The sequence below is a fragment of the Camelus ferus genome, chromosome 35 (genome assembly GCF_009834535.1).
Source record: "Camelus ferus isolate YT-003-E chromosome 35, BCGSAC_Cfer_1.0, whole genome shotgun sequence".
Lineage (NCBI taxonomy): Eukaryota > Metazoa > Chordata > Mammalia > Artiodactyla > Camelidae > Camelus > Camelus ferus.
The window spans coordinates 9,529,990-9,545,358 of NC_045730.1; the positions used below are offsets into that span (position 1 = coordinate 9,529,990).

Below are 15,369 nucleotides of genomic sequence, written 5' to 3' on the forward strand. Positions count from 1 at the left end.
CTTGCCACCATCTCTTCCCTCTCCCATTCACATTCCGCACTGCAGTGGTATGTGCTGGGGCTACTGGCGTCCTGATAAGCTCTGACCCGAACAGTACATCCAGCACAGGAGCTCTGGATAAGGGTGAAGTGTTCACTTCCTTTGCTACGCAGATGACAGCTGAGTCTTAAGTGAGCCCTCCATTCCTTTCTTTGGTCTTTACTTAAAAGGTACACACACACACACACACACACGTTTTATTTGCTTATGGTCACTCACGTTGCATTTCCAAGGAATTTTACAATAGGAGTGACCATAAGCAAATGATTTAAATTTTTATATACAGAATACAACACAGTAGCCTTCCTGTACCAGAGAACAGGAAAGGGCAGATGGAAGGGGACTGCCTCGATGGCTGACAGAGGTAAAAGAAAAATCACTAAGCAGACAGTCAATTCCTAACACAGCCACGGCCCCATCTATTAGACAGATTGTCTATCTAACCTCTTTCTTTCCTAATCACAGAACCCAAATGTATTTATGAGAGGAGCCGCACCCCTACCCCAGCCCCAGAGGACAAACTGCGCTAAACCAAGCATGGTTTTCTCATTCCCGTGGCCCGTGACTGGCCGGAGAGGCCAGGTGCTGAGCTCTGGGGATGAGACACTCCTGGAAGGCTTTCCATTAGTGTTACTGGAGTCCCTGGTGTAAAGGGGGAGACCTGCTGACACAGCCCTTTGACACCCGGCCCCTCCACCTCTGTCTTCCCCAATCGCAGGGATGCGCAGCAATGATGTCATCATAAGACAACGAGCCCCCGTACAAATGATGGCAGAGAAGACACAGAGCCTGAAAGACAGACAGCACACACTGCGCCAAGACTGAAACCCCCACCTCCAGGACTCGTATGTGAAAAAAAAAATAAACACCTGTTTGTCGAGCCCCTGTGCTATGATTTCTCCGTTACGTGCAGCCGTCTGTACTCATAACCAATACACAATCCAAATTTGATGACTTAATGGATCAGTAAGATGCCCTGAATAGTCACTTTCTGCTTTGACCTCACCCATTCATCCCACCACATCTCGACTACAGTTGGAGTTAAGTCAGTTGAGGGGTGCTTCCTCCTCCTCGTCCAGGTCCTTTCACTTGGTGTGAGATCAGCTGACAGGTGGAGAAATGTTAGAGGGTCCTTCCTTTTGCAACCATTCTTAACTAAACGGACACAGAAAGTCTTCTCATAAATGGAGCCATTCTGCCCAAATGCAGCAAACCCTGGAGACAGAACTGTGGCTCCAGCCGCTATGTTAACGGGGGCGCTCAGAACCAAGGCTGCCGTCCCCGGTTTCCTAACCCCACCAGAGCTTCCTCTGCACGGGTAACCATGGAATCCTGTGCTTTCAGCACTGGAAGTGTTTACCCACAACAAACAACATTCACATGCCTGGAAAACGTTCCTTCTGCTGCCACACAAATGAACACCCTAAAAAGATTTGAATCAAAACACTGAGTCAGAGGCTTCATGCAGGTGTGGACTCACTTGCTCCACAGAGACTCTTTATCCTAACTTACAAGAAACATACAAAGGGTCCCTTTTAACCTAATGTTTTTTATGACTGCCCAACAAAAGGCTTCCAGATCCATGATTCTGATGGTTCAATACCGTCAGTAGGTTTGATTTATTCAAGGGATTGATCAGATAGCTGACTAACAGGACAAAATTACAGAGGGGGGATATCTGGGGAAATAAAAAGCATTACATGGTTTACAGAAAAATAAAAAAGGCTGCCTCAGAGGACCAGGTGTCTCTCAAGATTGGGAAGTGAGTTATGCAGAGGGAAACCCCACAATATGGGCACAGCAAGTGCAGAGCAGAAACGAGATGAGGCAAAAAAAAAAAAAAAAAAAAAGAGAAAGAAAAAGAAAAATGCCTCACACTGATCCCAAAAGTGAAGCCACCTGATCTGAAAAACAGCCATTTCTTTCTATGGAGAATTCTGAACAGCGTAGGTCTCCCAGGATTTACCTCCAGGCCATTCTTATTTAACATTTTAATAAATTATCTGGCAAGGGCATGATACGGCGAAGCCTGCAGGTCTGCTGATGACCCCACGCTCTCACGGAGAGCCGACCGGGAAACTCACAGAGATGACCGGTGGCCGCTCTCAGAGGGCCGCGGTGGAGGGCGAAAACTACAGCTGAGAGTCATCGCTAGCAAAAGAAAATCATTCAAACTGTTAAAGGGAGATGGGCCCTATGCGATTAGCTACAAATCAGAATTTAGGCCTGAAAATGGCTGAGGGTGATGTCCTTACAGACGCTGATCTAACAGCTTTCTGCGGCCCCCAAGCCCAAGAAACTCTATCATCACAACGGGGGCAGGAAACATCCTCGGGCCCTACTCAGAACCACAGCCATCCACATCTGGACTGCTGTGCACAGTTCTGGTTATTGCATCCCGAGAAAGACACGGGGAAGTTAGAAGAGGTCCAAGAAAAGATGATCAGAACGATAATGAAGGGGATGTAGAAAGACTGGCTCTGGGAAAGGAAACCCACAAAGACACCCTTCTCATCTCAAAAATGGAGCAGAGCGGCGAGTGGCTACCGGCCAGGCTCTGGACTCGGCCGGAACTAAACCTGAACCTCGTCCCCACCGCTGTCTAGACAGGTGGCCGTGGACAAGCTACTCAAGGCTGGGTTCCACCACCTCTGCACTGAGGCTCACAGAAGCTACGGCACTGGCTCACGGTGGCTGGGAACACGTGGCATGCCTGGCACACATGCAGCAGACAGGACAGCGTGGTGGCCAAGGCCCAGGAGTCGGACAGACCTTGTTCCAAATCCCAGGTCACACTAGTTGTATGATTTGATCAAGAAAATGTGAGGCTGCTTCTTAAAGCCTCAAGATGTAGAATTCCACAAAGCAGGCGCACGAAACACCAGATTCACACATGGTGACAGAGGCCTTGAACAGACTGCCTTCAAACAAAAAGGCTCAGGTAAACACATGGATTCCCTGTTGGGATATAAAGGATTACAAGATAAAACTAAAGTCCTTGAAGGTTTGTCTTTAAATTTAAGTTTGAGACCAGGGAGAGGACTGGGGCACTAAATTAAATGTGGGGCATGAACAGAGACATTACAGAGACATTGACTAGAACCCTAAGCCAACTCAATTTTGTCATTTTTTTTATATTTGTTTTTAGCTCCGTATTGATGCAATTTCAAATACACATTTTAGACAACCAACCAGTCATGCAGACAACAGAACAGAGAAAAGAACTTCACTTGCTCCATATAAAAAAGCTGACGACACCGAGAGTGAATGAGCGAGTTACTAGTTAATAATACTATTTAACCACACTTCCAAAAACCTATTGAAATTTGATTTAGTCTAATAAATGAAGCCCTTCCAGGAAGGATAAATTAAAATTTGTTTTTAAAATGACTGTACAAACTCCTCTTTTCACACTTTTTTCAGAAACAAAAAGAGTAACTGTTCAAGATTGTTCATTAGCAAATACAGAAATTCCAAAACTTAAACCAGTATCTTAATAAGGATGGAATTCTCTTTGGAAACAAAATGTAAACAGGTACACAGATATAAACTCAGCCCCAGTAATATGATCTAAATATTTAAGTAGTATGTGCATTCTGCCGTGCAACATAAATCTATAATGAACAGGAATGACTCCTGCCGATTTGATTTCACCGACGTGAGAGTGGAGTAGCATGGCTTTTACTTTTGCAAACCGGTAAAGGCCATCACCCCTCATGACAAGGTTGGTTTGAAGTCACTGAGAAACGCTCTTATCCAAAACAACGCCAACAAAATCACCTACTAACTGAAGTTGCCACTTTAGTTTAATGGCTTATATAATATAATTTATTTTAGTTCAGCCATAAACACGCTTCGAACAAAACGTAACAACACTGGCAGACGTTCTATCACCAGAGTTATGGAAACTAAGGTTTTAAATGGTCGCGTGACTATTACCAATATTTGTGTAACACATGGTGATACAACTAAGATAAACTCAGCATGCAGGCTACACTGAGAGCTAACACAGCAGACTGGTTATGAGAGAGGGCTCGGTGTTCAAGTCCTGCTCCGTACCTTAACTGTGTGCCCCAGGCAAGTTACTCAACCTCTCTGAGCCTTCTCCTCTTCACCTCTAAAATGGGAAGACAATAATAACCCACCTCACAAGCTGCAATGCGTGGCACACGGCACTCAGTAGATCTTAACTGTTGCTGATAATAATATCACTGTTGCCACTATCATATCCTTATTATTACAGTTTATAAAGAACTTTTATATCCAGTAGCTTGTGACTATTACTAAATAATGACACAAAGAAATACTCAATTTAAAATTTAATTACACCACATGCCAAGTATCTGGGAAAGAGTCTGATTCCCACAATCTTTGGCTTTTTCTGACAAACCAGAAGGCAATACAGAATCCTATATAAAGTGTGATTGGATGGATACAAAATGAATTTACAGAGGCAACAGTTAATAACAGCTAGCATCTCCTGAGTACTCACAGTGTTCCAGACAATTTACTAAACACTTCCGATGTGTTACCATTTCTTAATCTGACTATGATAAACGCTGCCCTTGAGGGGCTGAGCCCAGCCAGCCTGCCCAAGGTTACTGATAAACTGACTTCAGAGAACAGGTCAGCACATTACCGCATGCCCCAGAGTTGACTTCCTTTGCCAACAAACATTTGTAAAATATTCTGATCACTTTGTTCCTTAACGACAACAGGAACAACCAGCACTCTGCTCTCCTCTCTTAAATATAGACAGGCACCTGCTCACGCCTTGTAAGACACCCTCCTCTGTACCTATGACTCTCTTACAATGTTCTAATGAGGGTCATCTAGATCTCATCTCTAGTGAAAAATACATTTCCTTGGGCTTCCAGAACTCTAGTTTACATATTTACTCTAGATAGATAGGTAGATAAACATATATATATGAGTCTATTAAATAATTCCAGGATTCCCTTGAAATAGAACATAAACTGACTCCAGTTAATGAAAAAAGTCACAACAGAAATGCTCCTTCCACTAATATCATCATCACCACCTAGTCCAGAGTCCTCAGCGTACAGTTCAGTAATCTGTGAATCCTAAATTATAAATGCATGTGCATGTAGGTGTACTCATTTTTCTAGTTTAGGAAAAAACTATTGCATTCACCAGATTTGGCAAAAGTCCCTGAACTGCTAAAAATCATTCATTTAGATAGAGATCGTCTCAAAACAAATCACATCATTATGCAAATTGTAAAAGGCTTTGGGTTCTCAGTGGAATACGCTCTGAAATTCGATGCTTTATGATTTCATGCCAGAGTGACAGCGAAATTCAGAAGGGACAGGATTTTGGCTGAAGAACATGGAGACCTGCCCCCACAGAAATTCCCTGTCTGAGTGACCTTGGGAGAATCACCTAAAATTTCTAAACTTAGTTCCATGATCTGCTGTGTTTTATTCGATGACTTCAGGGTTTCCTCCTCAGCCCTCTGGCTCTGTGACCTAACAGTGCCACACATGCAACGCAAAATCAGACAAAAGTCACTTAAGCCACTTACGTCACTAATGAGTTTGGTGCACCTTCTGGCCAATTCCATGCTCATGTCTTCAATAACGGGCTTAAAGAACGCCTGTCCAGAAAAGAAGGAAACGTTTTTCTAACTGTCCACCTCGAGGAACAAACACCGTTCTTCCGCAGGTGCTTTCTCACTTACCCTGTCATCTTCATCTTCTTCTTCCCCTGCTTTTTCTTCCTCAGTTTCATCTTTTACATCATCCAATACAGGGACCTTCATGTTTACTCTTTCTATATATTTTTTTTCCTTTGTTAATTCACTGGTGGAGCAACCCCTTTATGTGCTACAGCACCCCTGAGATCTGGGAGTCAGTACTCTGGCAGAAATGACCTTGCCCAGGCCTCCTCCCTATTTAGCTCACACTTTAGCCTCCTTATCACAGCCGCGTGTGAGTGGATGGAACAGGAGCCCTCAGGTCGGCCAGGGCTAGCCTCACAAGCGGAAATAACATTTTTAACGGGCAAAATTCAATTTTGCGAATTTTAAAAGTCAACATTCTTTAAACTAGTTGAGAAATCCAAAAGAGACAATTTATCCATATTTTGTTAATTCAACTCATTCATAAAATAGTTTGAAAGAAACTTAAAGATGCTGGAAAAACCACTCAGCTTTAACACTCAAGATAGCACAGTGCAAAGCCTGTTATCTTAAAGATTCCTCAACTCCATCTAAATAAAGCTCACCCTGGAATGTCAGACCTCTCCCGGATTTGGGCTGGTGAATCTGGACCATTCAAATTCAATTCACCAACCTACATTAAATTTTTTATGAGACATGTATGTACTTCTCTATTCTAAAAAAAATACTGCGTATTAGCCGATTAAAGGCTAGTAATTTATTATGAAAAGCCCTTTGAACAACTTCAAAGAATCCATTCTGAGTTAATTACAACTGTTAATCTTATATGGCTATTGTATTATTTTAATTGTAAACATCATTAACCGTGAGAAGCTGTAGTTAACACAGACCGATATATCATGGAAGAATTCTAGAAATGTTACTGTTTCAGAAAATACTAATTACCTTCTTTCAACTTTCCCCATTGTGTCAATTTTTACAAAATTCACAAGTTATTTGTATAGTTCTCAACGTGTAATGTACCCTTGGAAGAGTTTGGAAAAATAAACTATAACAATATTTATAATGTGGTATGTGTCATCGGTTATATAATTTAAAACATATTTCTCAAAGCAAATCCTTTAATTCCAGTTGAGGTAATTCTAAGACTACACAATTTATAACTTACTGATTTGGTTATTTAAATCCTAGGATAAATTAATATTTATAAAGCCATAGCATATCAATGTAGGATATAAAAAATATACCCTACGGTGAATAATGAAACTAATGATATAAAATATAACTTCAGTTCACCAGAAATTAACACAACATTGTAAATCAACTATACTTCAATTAAAAAAAATAAAAATAAAATATAGCTTTAATAAAAAATACATCATTCTAGGTAGACAAGCATAATACTGTTTTCTCTTGATATCATATCTAGTTTAAAAAAAAATTTTAATGTCTTGGCCTTGCCTAAAAATTCTGAAGAGAAAAAAATTCCACCTGGTCATCGTGTGTAGATTATTTCTTAAATTGTGTTCCGTGAGGCCAAAGTTCCACAGAATACTCTGGAGGGGAAAAGGAGGGATTTCTTAAACAAACATGTTTGAAGAAACCCGTATACTAATCTCTGTCCCTGCCACTTAGAAATCCACATAATGGCACAATGGCATAATGACACATTAAAAGCTCTAAGAAGACCCACAACCAAGAAAACTATTTAAAGTTTGCTTAAGCCATCATTTCCAGAACACAAAATCCTATTCATCTAATCTAATCTATCTACCTACCTACCTACTTATTTTTTTTTTTATTGACATCCAATACTCCAGAAAACTAATATTCTTCTGTGAACTATTACTTAGGGAAACATTCTGGAAAATGCTGCATTCCATAAGAGTGGCCGATCTTTTCATGAAATGACTTTTAATACAGGCTAACTTAACAGCATCACATACCCTGCTTACCAGCAAAATGCCAAGACGAAATGGCCCAAGGATGCTGAAACTGGAGGTTTTAACTTTAAAATATAACAGTCATGCCATGCCAGAGTAGAGAATTCTACAAAGAAATTCTCTGGACATTGTATTTTGTTCCATAAAGGAGCAGAATGTGTAGACTCTTCTTACTTCCCTTAAGTCCTCTGCCAAAAGACTATTCTGGTGTTCTACAGAAGATCTATTACATTATTTGGAAATAGGGAAGAGCATTTTCTATAAGCTTTTCTTGCAAACTTCTAGAAGCATAGGGAGAAAATCTTGCCAAAACTGCCTAAGATGCACCACTTGGTTAGTGTTTGAGGTGCCAATATTTGCGATGCCTGTGGTGACATCTATTCCCCACGATGATTTACCTTTGTCAGGCTTTGTTGGCTGCTACTTTCTCATTTCCCATCATATAACAAGTTCTTATCGTCTCTCCACTGTGCTGGAAGAAAATAATCTGTTGAGAATATGCACAAAAGTTTGGAAAGCAAAAACAAACACCATATACATACAATGTGAACACAAATGTTTCCACTTGAGATTTTAGAATCAGAATTTTAAACTACAGAGGTCCTTAAGAAATAAATCCAATTGAAGCCCTCTCTTTGACAGAGGACAAAACTGAAGTCCAGAGAAATTAATTGTCTTATTCACAAAGTTACTCCATAGAGCACTAGGACCAGAACTATCTAGAGTTCTACCTTCATTCATTCAAAGAAATGTGGTTATGCCAGGCACTGTGCTTGGTGTTCGAGACGCAATGGTGAGTAAAACATACTCTGTGCTAAAATGAGGTAGATTAAAAAAAAAAAACCAAAACATCATTCAAGACTTGCTGGAGGAACTCTTTGATGGATTGTTTGGAAAGCTAGGCACATTATTACTTTTGATTGGATGAATCTTTTTTCTTCTCACCTCTTTTATAATATAAAATTCATGTAAAGTTTTCTCTAAAAGAGTTTAAATCCTGCACTTTATCACAGAAAAGTTCTCTTGTCAATAGCTCCAAGATCTGACTTGGGGAATCCGAAGAAAGGGTTCTTCATGGGATAGCTTTCATGTTCCAAAATTCCCCATTATCTTATTTTTTTAAACCATGTTAAATGCTGTATTTTAATAGATATTTTCACCTTGGGGTGCCCCAAAAGGAAATATCTGTACAGTCGCTAACCCCTTTTACTTATCAAGCACTTCATTTACGGTGTCTACTCTTTACGTTGGTACTCATCCATGCCCTGACTGAGAATGAGACAAAGATGGAGATCACGTTCCTTTACAGCTAGACCCCCCTCCCTCCTACCTCCAGGCTCTGGCTCTCCCACATCCTCTAGGGCAAATCACTGAATCCCTCTCTGCCTCTTACTCTCCGTAGCTCAACAGAAAAACTGAATTTGCCAGACGTTAATAAAAGGAAAGTACCTAAACAGGAAAGGCCCTTACAAACACGAGAGTTTTCAACTCTCCGAGAAAGGTACACACTTCCAGGGAAAGGACCTGATGTGAAAGAGTTCTTATTCAAAAGGGTAAATTCTACACCCTCAGTATGTTCTTAAAGGCCAGGGGGGCCTCAGTCCGCATGACAGCCCAAAGATAAGAGCTGACTTGTATATTTGTAGTGCAGAAGTCTTCCATCTTCTGATAGTTTGATGTTTATGTGGAAGCAAATATATTTCTGTAACAACTGCCGAGTCCTGTGGGTAATTCACATCGCTGGGGACACAGCCCTTGGCCAAGCACACAAGTCAGTACCACCATCACGCGTCATGCAGGGCCAGGCTGTCTTCATGTTCTTAAGGTCACAGACAACAAGAATCTCTTGGATTTTGATAAACGTTTCATACTTATTTCACTTTTTTCTCTTTTCTTTTCTCTACAGTGATATGAACATGTGTTTTTCCCCAACATGGTGATGAGGAACTCGCAAATGAAAATCCACCGTAAATGAACGAAACCGATTTGAGGTGTAGCTCCATGTTGAGGCAAATTCAGAGATAAACTGAATTTTTCCACTTAAAAAAAATTAATTCAACATATCTTAATATAAACTATTCCCCGTAAATAGTAGATGAGAGAGAAATTCGTTCATCTGACTCGTTTGCCTGCCTTGGCAGTCTTTTCACGTACTCATTTTTAGTTGCCTGGGTTTTTTTTTTTTTTTATATATGACTATTCCCAGAAGGTTCTTGCTTCTCAGCTGAATCCCTAGGTTATTTCACTTTTACCTCATATACTTCTTCATCGTTTGGCATCTATCCACAAGGGAACTTCACTAATAGGTGAAGGAGAGAAATCGTTTCTTAAAACTAGAAATGCAAGCCCTCCAGAGAAGAGTTCTGTTTATTATTAGCCCAATCTATTTTTACATTTAACACTCATTAAGACTATCTCCTCCTTCTAATGGCTACTTCGTTACTGTTTGTTAATTAGAAATCAAAAGAATACAAAGCAACCTGAATAACGGTCACCATGACCAATTTTGCCATTAAAATAAGATTTAATAGCATCTTTCTGTATTCACACTCCCATTTTCACAAATATAGATCCCACTCACAAATGAAAGCTACATATCTAGACTGATGTTGGCAAAGGAGAAGATCAAGAAACTGCAAATAATTTTTGGCACAGTTTTCAGGCTGGGCGTGGTTGGGATGTCAAAATTTAAAATATCTATTTTTCTAAGTATATTGACAGGGAGGGGGGGAATACTCTTATTCGGAGCCTAGATTAACAGCACCCAGTGAACTGAAAGACTTTGGTTTAATTTGCTACTCACTTGAAATATGAATTCTGTTTTAATAACAACAAAGCTAAAACCAGAATCACCTCCACAATCCTTCCCACAGAGAGAAGCCCCAGGTTTGAATGGACTCTGTGTGGCTTGTCATCAGAACCAAAGGGTCAAGCACACACACAAAAAAACCAGCTTGGCTATCCCCCAAAAATATCCCTTTCCTTGAGTTTCATGTGAGAGGTGTCAGGAAAAATTGTGAAAGGCTTTCAAATTGGCAAAAAAAAAAAAAAAAAAAAAACCAACTTCCTGCATTTTCTTATCTAGTGTTACCTTCTGGCTAATTTGGCCTTTCACTGACTTTGAACTACTTTACCACACCGAAAATTGTTGAAAACTGATAACAACGCTAATGATGCTTTATCCATACAAATGCAAATTAATTGCATCCTGGGGAAAAGCAATTGATTATTGCCTTGTTGATAGACCCTTTTGTATCTGTTTGTAAATGCAATTCAGTATTCCTTATTACTCATTTACATTTGGTTCCTCAAATTCATCTTTGCACCAATTGAAACATCTTACTGGTGCCCTCATTAATTAATGAGTTAAAATCTTTGACATGTGTTGTTCATTTTACGTTTTATGAGAATCATGATTTCACCTCTTATTTTTAAAAAATCCTTTAACAGATACAAATGATTTAGTTACCTTCACTTCTTCCCTTTAACATTCAGCAAAAATAGAATCTGAGAAGGTATTACAGGATAAAGCCCTATTCTCTAAATTGTGAGCTGTGGCTACAAAAATTTTTGGTGTTTATGAAAATCAGCTTTTTGTTTTTGTTTTTTTTAAAGTTCTGATCTCATTTGACTATTGGCAAATGCCACATGTGTGCTTGTATATATGTACATTCACACACAAAACACACACACAATGCACACATGCACTCAGGCAGAGTTAATTCATCACAGCTGCCAGCTCCCTCTTGAAAGGCATACAAGGCTTCAATAAATGCAAAGACTTAATTACTTCTCACATCTGGAAAAACTTGAATATGAGAGTGGGTTTATTGAAGAAGCTCTTTGCTTGGCTATCAACACCATATCAAGAGCCAGAGAAAGCGGGCTTGATCAGTGCTGGCAATTCTTTAACCCTTTAGAGATAGATGTTCCACCAATTAATTCATAACATGTCCTGCTTACATGATTTATGAATTTTATGAAAAAACAGTAAATAATTTCCTACTCATTTATGGAGAAAAGCTGTTTCTGTCATGTTTCCAGAAGGGAAGAATCGTAAATTGAAATGTGGAAATAATAAGGAAGTCCTTACAGTCAAAGAAAAAGGGAAAGGTTTTGGGGTTGAAGAGCATATTGAAAACAGCCATTAGAACAATAACTTATGTAAACAAATGGGAAACAAGACAATTCAGCCCTTTCTAGAGAAGGTGTAACAACTGCCTCTAAAATGCAAGTGGGGCATTACATGAGCTCATAGCAAGAAGATTTAGCAGAAATCAAGGAGTGGGCAGATGTCTCCCTAGAGAGGATATTTAAGCCAGAATTGGGCAAAGTAATGGGGTGCAGAAATCACATCGAAAGGACATTTGCAAAGACCCAGAGACAAGAGTTGGAGGAACCAAGAGTTCAGTGTCAATGGAGCATACAATGGGGAGAGACGAGGGGGGCAGATGAGCTCCAGGAAGTAAAGGTATGGAAATCACTTTTCTCAACACAATAAGCTCAAGCCAGCTTGAACCATGAATCCTCTACAAACAACACAACTCCTGGTCAGTTAACTGCAGAAACATCACCTTTACACTACTCTATTTGCTTCATATGCCTTCAATTTCATTGTTACCCCTTCATTTTATCAGTTGCCAGTTGAAATATTCCTCTTATCTGGACTTTATGAAAACTCATAGTGAAGAAATTATTCCCGTTTATTAGTCTAATGAAGAAACATATTCATGAAAAATACATTTATATTAAATATCCCCCAAAATAAATAGAAATTATGTTAAATGTGTTTAAGATACAAATTTTACCCTTCTACATTGCTACAATTACAGTTTTATTCTTGAAATGCAACTGTTTTTTCTGCTTTTTACTAAATAAGTGTTACCAATATTTCTACTTGACCCTTAAGCATCCAATTACTACCCTAAGTATAGTAAGGATTTCTGTCATGATTTCATCACACGTTAAGCCAAGGAAAACAACACAGCTGACCCTCACAAGTTTGGAACTTTTGAACTACTAATTCCTGAGTTTTATTCCAGTTGTTTCCATGGAGTTTCTTCCTGTGTAATTCAAAATACAAGATATGATCAAACTAGGACCATAACTGAAGTAAATGTATCAATAAAACAGCTATAAAGTTAATGATGTTTTAAAATAACTGGTACCCTTTGAATAGTGAGAATTAGTTTGACATATATGGGTGGTAATTTCTCTCTGACGACTTCATCTTCTTTATGATTTAATGTGTTCACATGTGTGTGTGTGTCTAACTTCATTCATTCATTTCACAAATGTTTCTTGTGTGCATTCTGTGAGCTAGGCACTATTTTAATTTTAATCTCTTCAAATTATCAATGAATAACACCAACAAAATCTCTACCCTCTCTTATTTCAATCACATATTCATTCATCAAATAATTTATTTGGCATCTACTTTATGTCATGCATTGTACTAGGCTTTGCATCTGTATTGTATTTCAGACAGTGAATATACATGTGATAGTCAATATTCACTAGTAAATGCAATGAAACATATACATTTTATTATACTATGATAAATTTGTTTGACTTATAAAAGTCTCATTTTCAAAAAAGTAGCAGCATGTTTTAGAAAAGTTTTTATCAATGTTCAAATAATTTCATAGATATTTCTATCCTATTTTCTACACTAGTTATACCTACAGATGGCTTTCTCCATCTTATTTTCTTAAATTGTGTATGCAGAATTTTTCTTTATATCTTCAATATGCCTGACTTATTTTTGATTTGCCCATAAAGTGACGTCTTCCAGGCAATGTCTATCTATGTTGTTTTAACTATTTCCAAAATCATTCCCTGAAGTTGCTCTGTCCAGCAGAATTTTAACATGAGTCACATATGTAATCTGAAATATTTTAATTGCCACACTAAAAAGAAAAAAAAAAGACTGAATTGACTTTAGTGATATATTTTATATAACTCAATATATCCAGAATATTATCTTTCAACATATAACCAATATAAAAAGTACTGTGATATTTTATATTTTCTTATACAAAGTCTTTGAAATCCAGTGTGTTTTAATTCCATGCTTACAGTACATCTCAAATTCAGACAAGCCACACTGGACAGTGGTTCCATAGTGGACAGAATAGCTGTACGTAATGCTGAGAGCCTGGAAACCACTAGCTATTTTTCATCACATATACCTTAAATATGAAAAAAACACATTTAAAATTAAACTTCTTAAGATGAGAATTTCAGAATCCTAATATGCAAGCAATAAAAACTGCAATCTACTTTAGTTCCCAGAACTATCTAAATCAGAGCCCTCTGTATGGGAATGTGTTTTATTAAAAGTCTAAATTGTTATTATAAATAATGAATTAACTCTTTAAATTGTGTTTTAATTAACTTCATCAAAGGTGTATTTTCAAAATGCTATCTTGTTTCATTAATGAGAATGACATATTTAAAGTCCTGGCACTTTCCAGGATAAATATACATTCTTTAATTAGCTATATAATAAATTGATAATTATATGAGTGAATAATAGATATTCATTCTTTTTCTTTCTCTATCTAATTAGAAGAAGCCCAAATAGTGAAATATCTCCATCAATACTCTCATTTATTTTTTTTTTACTCACATTTTTAACTCACATAACACAAATTAAAAGACACCAGCAATTTGCTCATGAATTTGGCCAGGTAACTTCTTTTTAAACCACATTGTAAAGTAATGTCACAGTCAAGTACAAGATTTTAATAAAGAAGCTGATGGATCATTTAAAGAACCTAAGTGCTTCACTGAAATGAGACTTTTCTATTAAAAACTTGAAATCTTCAAATACTCAACAGAAAAGCTCCAGAGCAATGAGGGGAAACACAGCATCTCTTATTTCTGTTCCATGGAGGACCCAGCTTTTTCCCTTGACGGAGCCAGCAAACTGGGTATTTTTTAACTGCTGGGATCTGTAATAATATCCAAATGCCATGAAGTGCTCTGAATCCTTGAGCAGACAGGAACCTACTTTGCAAAGCTTTCCTGCTTTTCATTCATGAATGGCACACTTATAAGCCAGTAATGAGCTAGAAAATATTTCACAACCATCTCTGCCAGGGAAAGGAAAGAAGGAAGAAAGGAAGGGAGGGAGGGCAAGAAAGAGCGAGGAGCAGAGTTAGCTGGGAGGGACTCAAAGGAGCCGGCACCATGCATGAAGGCAGATTTCATTGTACCCAAAAGAGCCTGCCCTTTCCGCATAGCTGCCTAGACATCCAAAAAGATGAGCTGTGTTTTCTTTTAATGGCATTCAATACATTGAAGTTTCTAGATTTAGACTAGAATATTAGAAAAATTCCTCCCAAAATTTAAGAGCAATAATAATTGTATAAAAGAAATACTGGTCTTACTTGTACTCCGGAGCTGAAAATGAGAATTTCATTTAACAACATGGATAATTTTTTAATGTAGGTTCTCTAGCCATTTCTTTAAATTCTATCATTTTTAAAGCATGATCTAGTGATTTTTAAGGTTTCCTATTTCAAACTGTCAGAAAAGTGAACTTTTGAAAGAGAATTCCCACTCTGAGGGTCTTTTTTAATGTCAGAAATTTTACTTAGGTAGAAAATTTGCTGGAAAGGAGGTAATTTTGCTGACACATGTTAATGAAGTAACAAGGACATCTTTTTTCAAGATTTTAATTAAGCTTTGATGCTAGATCACTATTATAATAATCCTATGAAGTATTTTTTTCTTACAGAA

The 15,369-nt window shown here is 38.2% G+C and overlaps 1 protein-coding gene across 3 annotated transcripts in view; it reads right to left on the minus strand.

Moving 5' to 3' along the window:
- The window catches only part of NEBL (nebulette), a 310,537-nt gene that overhangs the window by 90,511 nt on the left and 204,657 nt on the right, over positions 1 to 15,369 (minus strand). The window contains exons 1-2 of one of the 3 annotated variants that reach the window (XM_006195285.3): positions 5,741 to 6,174; positions 5,585 to 5,656 (exon numbers count right to left, since the gene is read on the minus strand). The exons of the other annotated variants lie outside the window; for them this stretch is intronic. Of the exons in view, the coding sequence (XP_006195347.2) occupies positions 5,585 to 5,656; positions 5,741 to 5,821 (153 nt within the window). The 5' untranslated portion in view covers positions 5,822 to 6,174. Of the gene's footprint in view, positions 1 to 5,584; positions 5,657 to 5,740; positions 6,175 to 15,369 lie in introns of those variants that run through there. 3 annotated transcript variants of the gene reach the window in all.